At 36.4% G+C, this 12467-nt stretch overlaps 2 protein-coding genes across 7 annotated transcripts in view; one reads left to right on the top strand and one right to left on the bottom strand.

Annotated features, from left to right (window-relative positions):
- LOC135697833 (phospholipid-transporting ATPase VD) overlaps positions 1–12467 on the top strand; it is a 169158-nt gene that overhangs the window by 113284 nt on the left and 43407 nt on the right. The window lies entirely within an intron of this gene.
- LOC135697786 (uncharacterized) lies at positions 7884–11571 on the bottom strand. The gene is made up of 2 exons (XM_065217599.1): positions 8758–11571; positions 7884–8692 (listed from the first exon to the last, which is right to left on the bottom strand). The coding sequence occupies exons 1-2, from the start codon at positions 10123–10125 to the stop codon at positions 8501–8503; spliced, it is 1560 nt and encodes a 519-aa protein (XP_065073671.1). The 5' UTR covers positions 10126–11571; the 3' UTR covers positions 7884–8500.

Below are 12467 nucleotides of genomic sequence, written 5' to 3'. Positions count from 1 at the left end.
TGTCGTTGATGAAGAAAAGCATTGCAAATTGGCGGCGCTCCTTAAGTGTTTGTATATTGATGAGCATGCAGCGCGCTTCATAAGATGGTAATGGAAATGCAGTCCAATTCAATTTACGTAAAGCATATAAAAGGAATTGTTTTTGGACAGATTCTATGCGTTCTTCGTGTATGGAAATGTATGGATTCCATACTAGGTCGCAGTATTCCAGAATTGGCCTTACATATGTGGTATATAAAAGCTTAATAGTGTATGGGTCTTCGAAATTATGACTGAACCTTTTGATGAAGCCTAGCATTCTGTTTGCTTTACTAATGATAGTATTATAATGTTCTATAAAAGTTAGTTTGGAGTCTAGGATTACACCTAGATCTCTTACAATTTTGCTTTTTTCTACTATTTGGTTGCCTAATGATATTTCATATCGAGAAAAAAAATCATGTCACAGATCTTTGAGTTCCTTTTTAAGTCCATTAAATTGTATTGTATTTTTTTTCCATACTAATACTCCGGTAATACAAAAACAAAAAAATCCAAATCCAGGTCTTAGATTTTTTTTAAACTCTAAAATGTATTCCTAAACCTCTAATTTTTCACGATCGAGAATTTAAGTCTCATACGCATTCAATTTTGTTTTATGTCCGTGATCATTCCATCTAGGAAAATTTTCCTCATGTCATCATAATAAGGTTTTTTCTTAAACTGCGATCTAGAAAAGTTGTCCCAGAGTTATGATTCTTTTCCTATGTTTGAGGTGCTACAGAAGATTCTATTCTTGGGAGGAATGGAGCAAAGTAAAAAGACAACCAGTTCGTTATAGTGACTACAAAGAAGAGAAAGATCTTTTATTAATATACTCATGGCTAACTTAGATCTATGTACATTTAATTCTAGACTGCAGTTCTTCATGATGCCAAATGCATCGCTTCATATATATACAATATCTTCAAAAATTGCTGCCTAGAATCGGTACTTTGAACATTTTTCTCTGTGCCCCTATTTCGCGATCTAATAACAAATTCGTGATCTGCAGAGTGAGGAAATGGAGGTTAGAATTGGAACGTGCTCTTCCTTGTTCAATTCATACTTATGTTTCGATAACAAATTTATGTGATCCTTAAATCATTTATTTTATTTTTTAAAAGCATGAAAAATACCAGAAAAACGGATGATTGGAAACATATCTTTTCGATCAATAAATGTCACTATTGGTCACTTTATTATTGTTTAAAAGTCACTATCTGGTCACTATTTCCGTCATTTTAGTCACTAAAGTCACTACTATTACATCACATACCCACTACCAGCCCTGCATTAAGGTTGATTGTTAGTCCCAAGCATCGTCTATTGGTTCTCTGTGTAGTTACAGCTGATCTGGTAATAACAGAGTAGCAACCGTGGGCGGTCAATCATGGTCATGCTACTATTGTTCCCAAAGTTGTAAATGTGGAATGAAAAATGTCACCGAATATTATGCAATTATAAACGTACAAACAATTTGTTCTACTAAATTCAAATTTATTTTAGTTGGTGTGTATCATCGAGAGCTGACATAAAAAATATCTGACCAGACACAGTTGCATAATTTATCCTGGTGTTCGAGTTATATTGGTATGTGTATAAAAATTGTATTTGTGTTTTAAAATTTTGTAACCATAACATGCTTATAAGTAGAGCTTAAAACTTGCCGAAAAAAAGCATTAGGCTAAGCAGTCAAATAAAAAAAAATTGACTGAAAGTGTGTGTCCGTTTTATAACTTGAACAGTCCTTAGTACTTTTGAATCGTTTTCCCTAACAAACAATGCATTCTTCCGCTCTAAATGTACAATTTTGTGGAAGTGCAATGCAAATACTCCATGCTCTCATAAAACTCATGAAATAAACCGCTTGGTAGCGGTGCCGGTGGTGTAATGATAAGCGTTATTACCTCTTACCCCAACAGGCCTGGGTTCAATACCAGTCGGCGCCGCCGGGATGTTCTGAGGCATAACATCTCATGGTGCTCAGCACGGAAAACAAGATTAATGGAAATCAAATCAAGGGGAAAAAAATAAACCAATCGAAAAAATATTCAAATAGAAAATATTTGAAAAATCCTAATCCAGAAATAAAAAAATCGGCTAATTGTTTTTTGCATGACGATGCATTGGCCAAAATTGACAGCTCTAGAACTTTATCTACCCGTTTTATCTTCGACGATAATAGATATAAAAATATTGACGAAGACGTAAAACCTCTTTTTACAACTCCCAGCAGTCTAAAGCAAAAAAGAAGAATGTATTCTGCCCACCGCAATAATATTATTGCATAATGACATCCATTTAACTATTCACCAAGTCATTTGCCTGTAATTGCTTACAACTGTAAACGTATCGAAGTGACAACCAGTGCAACAAAGTGCGAGAAAAGAAATATGAACAACTAAAATAATAACTGTGTATTCCACACGTCGTCACTTCTATGGCTTGGGTTCTATTTTTGTATAGATTGCACATTGTTTACTTTGCCTGCCCCCGTCCTTTTTATGGGACAGATGTGTACAACTACTGCAGCACTAACTTTCATTTCAAACGGCTTTGCTAATTAGTTTGTGTGGTAATTAAGTTTTTTTTAATGGAAATATTGGTACCAGTAGAGTGAGATGTATTACCTGAAATGATTGCATTCGTCTGGATTGTTTCGCATAGTTCATTTTGCCTCATTAGAGCCAATCAGCGTTAGAATTTTAAAGCAGATCTTGTGTAATACTGAGTAAGACAAATACGAAAATTTTGCGGAATATCCACGTCAGCTAGTCTATTTATGGTAGTTTTGTATGGCTCCGGTCGTTGCGAGCTGTACACCTTTGATAAAAAAGAAGCCGCTGTACATTTGCGATAACTGGTTCTATAATAGTCCATCAGGAACTTGATAACAAGATAACGTCTTATCAGTGTAGGTATTTGAACAGAAGTTATTGCCCGGAATAACCGCTACATGGATCTGATTACCGCCTAAGTATTATGCCCTATTGCTTCGCTTGAACGAGGAAAATAGTCAGATAATCTTAAAAAGAACAGTTTAAATCCTTTCAGGTGCATATGATCGGTCATTCATCTCATAGCAATCAATTTGTCACTTCTCGTTTGTGCTCAGTGCCTTCCGCCGCAAGCCCCTGATTCAGACGCCACCGAGTTAATTTTAAATTCAAATTAACTTTGCAACGTGATCACAATTTCAATTGACTCCGATTCTAAACAGGCTAATGTACTTTCCCATCGCACAACACACACACTCACGAGAATCGCAGCTGTTCTTCTGATCCGGAACTGCTTTGTCATAATTCGTTTTCAGCATCGGCAGTAGGTAATTGCCTCGTAACCAGCATACTTCCTCGGAATTAATCAAATTTCAATGCCATCAGCCTGTGTGCCTTTTACAACACTTTAATCTAGTGCAGTCGATGTGGTAATATAATAAATCGCCGTAAGACACGTGAGTGACTCATTTTGTCGGGTAATATAATAATTGTCACGAACGCAGTTTATGGAATTCTCACGTGCGTGTAGCGTCTGTTGATAAATAATACTCGCCCAACCACTATACTATTTAGGTAAACAAACCGAATCCACCAAGTTGTTTTAATTTGGAATTGATTTTTGAGACCGTAGTTCTAATAAATCAAGATTAAGCTTATCACAGATAATGACCCAATAACGAGCGTAATGTTTGTAATTAATCAAATCCGGCAACAGCGACCATCGCGTCGCGTCGTCGGTCGATCATTTCCAGTGACATTGAACGTGGCATACATTTATCGGTGAAAGAATTCCGCGTTTCTGCGTCAGCAACACATATGGTTGCTTTTACGTGCCATGCCTTGCTTGCACCGTATGGTCGGGGCTATTCCAGTCAGTCCAGCAGCAGTAGTAGTGTGATAAAACGTAGATACGAAGGAAAAACCAGCATTCTCCAAAACACCAGCACTCCAACATTTGCATGTGCACGTGTTTCAGCTTACAAACATATGCATGTTTTTATGCAGTAGATTGTTTTCAAACAAACCAAAGTTTAGAGGACAGAAATGTGGGGGCGTATTGGCTGACAGAACAAAGAAATGAAGTAAGGTTTCTGGGGTCTGTTCGAATAGAGAAAGAGAGAGTGAGAGAACGAGAGAACGTGCAAAAGACAAACATGGAAAATGGTGCGTCACAGAAAAACCATCAACAAACAAGATTTTATTCAAGTTTTGCAAACTGTAAGTAAGAAGTCATGCCTAGGGCAAATTGCTCCCTAATAAAGCTAATAGCCTCCATTTTCTTATTTTGAATTATTATGCCTTGATACACACAATTACTTACAATCACTAATATATTATTTTGATTTTGATAATCAAATAAAAATCGATTTTCAGGAAAAGCCGAAAATCCTAAGAGAATTTAGTTTTTCCTGAAAAAAAAGATCTGGAATTCTTAGTGAATTTACAAATTCTTTTGGTAAGCAAATCAACTTTATCTTCCTTATTATGTTGTCTTACTCAATCAATTGAATCAAGAGTGGTTCAAGTTACTCTAGAATGAGGGGAAGATCATATTGTGCGTGCGCTCTATATTGGAGTTGTGTTGTGCGTTGCGCTATATATCAGGTTTTGCAGAAGGGGAACACTTTTTACGAAATCGACTGATCACCATCATCATATCACCCATTAGCATTTGCGCAAGGTGGGATTGTATTGTATTATGTGATTTTTCAGATTGTATTGATAGTAGTGGTGAGACGGAAGAGTGGCTCATGGTCGTCGTGGTGTTTTTAAATATTCGAATAAAAGTTGTTGAATATTAGTAACCGGGATTTTTTAAGATTTAAAACGGCAAAACCGGGAAAAGCTGGCATTTCAAAAATTAAAATTTGGTGACCACCCTGTTTTCTTCATCATTGACATCGCATAGAATCAGCAGCACTACTCTCTCAACTAAACTTAAGTAACGAACCAGCCACTAGCTGAAAGTTACTCTAACTAAGAAAAAAAAAAAATAAAAGGTAAACTTTAACACAGTCCGTCGGTATCTAAGAACACGCATTTTTTCCTCAGAAAATCATACAAACCAAATTATTCGAATTATATGCCAGTATAATCTACATTTCAAAGTCATTGACATCACTATGACTAAGGGACAATCAAAAACTCGACTGAAAGATAATATAAATAACAGTGGCTTTACGGTTTAGCGACTTGCATTCAATTTAATTGTTTATAATAAAGATTGAACATACTGAGAGGTAAGCACATATCATCGGTAAGAGACGTGTGTGTGAGAAAATTTACGAAAAAATAAAAGGCTCTCTTTACAAAGCTCTGATGATGTGTTCAATATGTCAGGAACGTGCGTATCAAACCACATTGAGTCTATAGATCAAGAACTAAACTCCAGACCATTTATAAAAACTTAGAAGACTTCCAGGAATCAAAAAGATGTTAATTAAGCAGTAAGTGCCTACGAAACTTGTCGGACAATGCAGAATAAGCAAGACAATATGTTTGGTCACCTCCTTGTATGAAGATTCTCCACAGTTTAATGGCTCGGCTGTCATTGGTGCTTTCCTTGAAGATGCTGGTTGCTTGAGGTACTAACACATGATCACCATGATGTGTTCAGGACGATTGCGAAAATACAAAACCAATGTGGAATAATACAAAACAAAAGCACTAGGGACAGTTTACTGCGAAGACCGAACAGTGAAACTGGACTGACACTAAGAAAAAAAAACATGTAAATTTAGGTGCTCTGAGAGTGACGAGCGTCAATTCTGACATAAAGTTGAGTCATAACAGACGCAAAACATAGCTCAATTAAACGTACTTTTCGTCGAGCAACGAACTTTTCAGTCTTGAAGCACTTAATATTACATGACATGTTTGGTTACGTCTCATTACGAATTCCGTCACGTGTAAAATTAGTTATTTCTAAGTGTGTGTCTCAGTCAAACACTCGACTGAAAATGAAATAAATTACACTTTCGCGCAAGAATATACTTGAGTTTCTCTCCACATTTTTCTAAACAAGTCCATTGGTATACCCTTCAAAACAACATAAGGATTAATTTCAGAACATCATTGGAACTCTCTTTTGAATTTTCCTTAAAATGCTTTTAACCTTTGCATGCCTAACGTCTGAATTTGCATAGACTTCAAAATTCAATTAGCTCTAAAAACATAATTTCTCAATCTTTTTCTTCACAACAAGTTGCATTTTATCGGGAATCTATTGAAGTGTTTGAATCCATCTGGAAATATTTGGATTAAAACATGGTTCTGGAGTTATTCCGGTTCCCGTTGGGGTCACTTTTGGTCGGCATTCGGCTTTACTGTTCTGTAATAAGTATACACACGATGAACATCATGTTTTTTCTCTCAAATGATGTAATTGGACCAATGGCAGCTATACCGACGGTCCACGATCACAATGGGCATCCCGGAAATGTTCCGGTGCCCCCGGGGAAGTGGCCAATTCTCAACTGTCTTGAGAACCAAAACCCATCATGCGACCAACTGCGACATGTTGAGAATTGGCTACTTCCCCGGGGCACCGGAACATTTCCGGGATGCCCAATGTGATCGTGGACCATTGGTTCAATTACATCATTTGAGAGAAAAAACATGATGTTCATCGTGTGTATACTTATTACAGAACAGTAAAGCCGAATGCCGACCAAAAGTGACCCCAACGGGAACCGGAATAATTCCGGAACCATGTATTGATCCAAATATTTTCAGATGGATTCAAAATCTTCAATAGATTCCCGATAAAATGCAATTTGTTTTGAAGAAAAATATTGAGAAATTATGTTTTTAGAGCTAATTGAATTTTGAAATATATGCAAATTCTGACGTTAGGCACGCAAAGGTTAACGCCTAAATCATGGATTTTTTTGATGTTTTATATTTGATAGGCCCAAAATTGGCGTTTAGGCCGAAGTAATTCTCTAACCTATTATATCTTTCATCGAGTATAGTATTGTAACATATGTTTAAGGAGGGTGCTAGAAATAATAATAATCATAGAATTCAAAATGTTTTGTAAAGGGTGTCCACGATGAAATTGCCACACTATGAAATTGCTCTAACTTTTTAACCGTTGGGTAGAAATTTAATAAATAAAATTTGGGTGGATTTAGTTCATAGTGCATTATTTACATCCTGCAAGTTTTAAAGTCCTGTGATCAAAACTCGCGGAAATGGAGTCGAAAGAACAGCTCGTGCGTGATAAAATCTTGCGCATTCATCACGAGAACAAGGATCTCTCGCATCGTTCCATCGCTAAAACGTTGGGAATCGCGAATTCCACGGTGTCGCGAGTGATTAAGCGGTTCGAGGAACGGTTGACCACCGATCGGAAACCCAGAAGTGAAGGAAAAAGTATTCCGTACAGCACCAAAAATCACAACCGCGTAGTTGGGGCCTTCAACCGAAATCCGAACGCCTCCGTTAGGGATGTGGCTAAGAAGCTGCACATAAAGCCGAAGTTTTGTCCAGAAGGCCAAAACTAAGGCTAAGAAAGTATGGGTTTACATGCAAAAAACGGTTGATTCACAGGTTGTGCAGAATCTTATGGCCGGGGTTAAGGCCAAGGTGCGGGCATTTGCGTATGGACTGTAAATAAAATACGAGTAAAATGGTAAAATGAAGTTTAATAGTTATTTCTCAATCCCTGAAAATTTGATGGCAATCGGATGAAAACTCGAATTTTGCGAATCAATTTTGTGTGTGGCAATTTCATCGTGGACACCCTTTAGGATCGTTCTCACATGTCTGATAGTTTGGGGTGCTCTGGCTTTAGCCAACTTTACAACATACCAATTCACTAACTTTTTTTTTTATTGTTTTCTATCTTTTCAGGTATGTGACCAAATGATTAATAATTATGTAACTCTCAGTCCCTCGATATATTTGTGAGTCTTTTGTTATTTTTTATGTTTCTCCAACACTCCTCTGAACAGTAATTAAATTTGAATATCAAAAGGGGGGAGCGTTTGGAAAAATCTATGAAAAAATACTGTCTTGGATATTATTTTATGATTCTTTATGGAATTTAGTTGAATGTTCTGTGGATGAAATTTCTAATATTTTATAGGTTTTTCTTAAACTCCCGAATGAATCACCTTTTTTTTTGCATTTGATAGTTTTTCTATGCAAATAGCTTACATTTATTAAAACCTATCAAAATAGCTTCCATAGACGCTACCTTTCCCAACCTAATAGTTCCACAAAAATTGCCACGACGGTCCTGCACGAATCTTATCATCTGTCTAGAGGCCTAATTGGCCCCTACACTTCTTATCGACAGTGCTGCATCACAGTTCAAAACAAAAACAATGACAAATTACATTTCCGTTCGGTTTTCGGCAGGTAGATCAAAACAACATCCCATGCGGCTGATTTCCACGTTGCAAAATAAAGAACCATTCGTTTATTCCTCTTATCTTACTGCCCGGCAAAGTGCCGTTGAAAGTTATCAACCATTACTTATTGATGCAGCCGAAATAGCTGTTCGAAGCCGAAATGACCAACGCTGAAAAGTCAACACTCTTCAGGGTCAAGCACATGACGACACGGTTCTGCAGGCTGTTGAAGTTGGATACAACCTGTGCAAAAATACTGTACGTGGCTATTAGAGCGGGTGTTTGGACATCCACGTTGCCTGTTGGAGTTTCCTAGAAAGAATAAAAAAAAATGCAACCACCAGATATTTTGAGTTTGTTTTTGGGTTGGAACATACAGCAAGAATTTTGAGGATAGCAGTTTTTCGATTACTAGCAGAACTGTACGATGTCACCCCACTGATTGCGTTGGTCCACAAGCTTACGTAGTACAAACGATCACTTAGTAGCTTGTTCAGGAGTGCTATCTGGTCGTAGGCCACATATTGAGGATCCAGCAGATTGAGGCAGGTTCGTAAAGTTGGAATGTTTTGCGATAAAGATGTGACCATTGGCGTTAGATAGGTAGTTGCACATGTTGACGATTTTAACGGAAGGTTGTTTATCGCATTATTCAACGTTTGATAAGCGTTGAACAGTATATCACGAGCAGCAGTTTGAACAGAGTCTGTCACCATGTAAGCTACACTGTTAAACTTATCTTCCGAGTTGGGTTTCAGAATGTTCATAAAGAAGATGTAGAATGAGATAAATTCTTCCGTTTGGCTTATGATGCTCGTGGCATTTGCATTGATGATGTTGTCGGTAAAGGCATTTATCTGAGATCGAAAATTATTTATGGCCATGGACAACTGTTTAACAGTGTTGGTAATTTTCTTCACAAATGAAGCTCCTACATTTGTTATGGTGTTGTAAGAACTTGTCAAAGACACATCCAATGAAGCGAAAGCCGTAGTCAGTGTAGATGTGTAAGAACTCATAAAACCATCGGACGTCATTATAATTGATATCACGTTAGCCATGTGACTCTTTAAAACTGTTATCTGATAATTGAACACATTCAATGCACCGATCAAATTAGCCAATTGATACTTGTTGAGAACGCTGTAGATTGAACTAGGCGTAATTTGCGAGTTCGAGCTGACTGCAGCCACGGCATCCTCGAATGCGGCCATCGTATAGGACAAATCCCTCATAAGACTATCAATTTCGTTGAACTGCTGCGATATATCACCGCCCAAAGTGGACGACAGTTCAGTAACCTTACTTATATACTGAGGCGTATCGTCGATAAATTGCTGCGCTGTAAATAATGATACAAATATTCTATCGAATAGAAAAGTAGAAAATGTAAATTTGTCAGTCGCAGACTCTGCCATTGCTTTGATAAATCTGTCCACTGGACCAACTATTCCACTGTAGAGAAAGATTATAGCTCTAGCTGCATCATCCAGAGTGGCCGTACTTAGTGGCAAACTTTTATTCAGATTCGCGATCGATGGTTGCAGCGCAGCAAATGGCGCTGTTATAGCCAAGGCTGCTGTTGAAATGTCCGTTTCGGTTTTGAATCCACCCTGGACGTCCAGTCCAAAGAAGAATTCAGCAAGGCCAATCTGAAATTCAAAATAATTTAGTGAAATTGCGCACATTGCTGTTCGGTAAATTTTTACCTTAAGAAATACGACTAAAAATATCAAACTTTTCATTGTCGCAGTCAAGTGTAGAATGAATACTAAATTATAGTCACAGAACGTCCGGCCAGTTTCTCTTGATACATATATTACCTTATTTGAACATTTGGTGCTCCATTTAGATTTATTGAGTACATATCTGATCGTAAAGTTTTCAAATTTTCTATATAATTACGACACGATCTAAAATTCAGGAAATGTTGTTTCACAGTATTTTCTGTTTGAAACATAATATTGACTCAGTTGCATCGATCCACTGGAAGAAAATTTGGCTTTCGAAAGCTACCACCCTAAACACAACCTGCAGTCTAACGTGACATGTTGCACCGACACGATGCAGTCAACCGTTTGTTCACTGCCACTGTTGCTGGGGATTCTGATTCAAGTGAGTTCTGCAGCGTTCTTTCAAGTGATAGAGGTTCTCATGATTTATACGATTCGAGTCGAGTGATTTTCGTCTTGGTGAATGACCGCGAGTGTTTATCTAAATGTTTAAATTATTTTCAGAGAAATTAAAGCAGTGTCAGTCGAGTGCATAACTTTGCCAAATAATTGCTTCCAATTTAAAGCTAATATTGAGAAAAAACTAATGGCATAATAAAACTTTATACTTCCAGGAAATAGTTAAAAGACGAGTAGAAATTTATCTAATTTTATACAGACTTTAACTTTTAACAAAAAAAAACTAAAATTTTAACAAAAAACTGAATTATTTTTTTCCCTATGCAGTGAAATTACATTAATTTATAGGATGTCCTGTTATTTGGCCAGTCGGTTAGTAGAACACCAGAACTGCCGTTTCCTTTGGCCAAATGGGTCAATGACTTAAGTCGCCTTTCTTTTAAAGTTGTGAATTTTTACTCATTAAGTGATACTTTCTAGTATGCTTGAGGAATCTATTATTTCTCGCAAATTGATCAATTCTTCGTCACGCCAAACAGCCCATTTGGGCAAACAGTTCAACCAAACGGCATTCGAATATGAGACCATGCATTTATTATGACATTGGCGGAGAAGTGGCCAACAAGAAACCCGTCATTTCAGATTTCATGATTTTACAACTGGGGATTAGGTAGTGATTATTGTCTCTAAACCATCAAAGTGTGAATTAGGTAAAGGAGTGCGCATTTGATTAGTATTGTCGCACTAATGGCCTTTCGCTCAATTTAAACTTCTGTTAAATTTTCACACTGCCGTATTCTAGTGAAACTAATATATCTATCCATGTTAAATTTCTTTCAGCGCAGACAAGAAATAATTTTTGTTAGTAAAACTATTTTCCTATAACAGTACCCATCTTGCAATGTATGGATAAATTACTTGTCTAGATTTTTCACAAGAAAAATAAGTATTGCAGTAGACGAATTCTGTACATCCACAAAGTTTCATTGAAATCTGAGAATCAGTTGTTGGCGTGAAATTCACAAAAAAATCTTTTCAGATTGCAATGAAACTTCTTGAGTATAAAGACTTTCTTTATTTAAGCAACTTTTTATATTTGTTTCCCTAGACAAAAATCCTGATTTCCATTGAAAATGGTAGATTTATTTTTAAATTTCTTTTCTATATAATCTAATCACAAAAATAAACGATATATGTTCAAAGAATGAATTGCAGAAATTTGTCAAAAGTCTTATAAAAAACATACAAAAATAAAAAAAGCTGTGCTAAAAAATAATTATTTAAAAATAAAATGTTTTTTTTTTTAATTTTTGTTTTGTATGAAAGGCATTTTAATTTTCCATAGTCTACATTGAAAGATGGAAAAATCAAGAGTGATCGTTGTAAATATTGTGAAAACTTTTCGCTACCTGTTGATGGGGTTAGTTTGCGTGAGTGTGCTAATAGTTTCGACAAAGTGAGGTTTGAATCTTTGTTTACAAAAGTCAATACGGCTATTTGAAAATTCACTCTTTATTTTTTCTATCATCAACTTCTTCTTCTCTGCACTGAAAAAAATAATCTTCGCATGCGAATTTCATCTCAGCGTTTATAGAGATGTTCACGTCCGGTTGTGAAAATCCGAGGAAAATACATTAAAAATCGCTGTAAAATTATGTTTGACAGATATACAAATAATTTCATACATTTTTTATGTTAGCCAGAGGAAAATAATAAACAACTTTACACGGCGATACACCCGATAGTAAGCGCGCGTTAACCGCCACTAATATATGGCAGCACCATCATAGATTCAAATAAAACATAGTGTGCAAGAAGACGGTGTCTAGTTAAGCAAGTAAAGTTAAGCTCACTATAATTTTGTTGTTTTACTATAAAAGTTCTGATCTTGAAATTTATAGAAAGCTTAATTGTTGCTTAATTGTTCACTACGGGCTCGAATTCGGTTATTTTGA

This window comes from Ochlerotatus camptorhynchus, unplaced genomic scaffold (assembly GCF_037179485.1).
Source record: "Ochlerotatus camptorhynchus isolate MF236.1 unplaced genomic scaffold, CSIRO-AGI_Acam_v1.1 ptg000078l, whole genome shotgun sequence".
Taxonomy (NCBI): Eukaryota; Metazoa; Arthropoda; class Insecta; order Diptera; family Culicidae; genus Ochlerotatus; species Ochlerotatus camptorhynchus.
This window is presented reverse-complemented; position numbering and strand designations above follow the sequence as displayed.

Coding starts and splice junctions, on each gene's coding strand:
- LOC135697786 (XM_065217599.1), bottom strand. CDS start 10,125: ATGAAAAGTTTGATATTTTTAGTCGTATTTCTTAAGGTAAAAATTTAC. Junction 8,693..8,757: donor CTATCCTCAAAATTCTTGCT/GTATGTTCCAAC, acceptor TATTCTTTCTAG/GAAACTCCAACAGGCAACGT.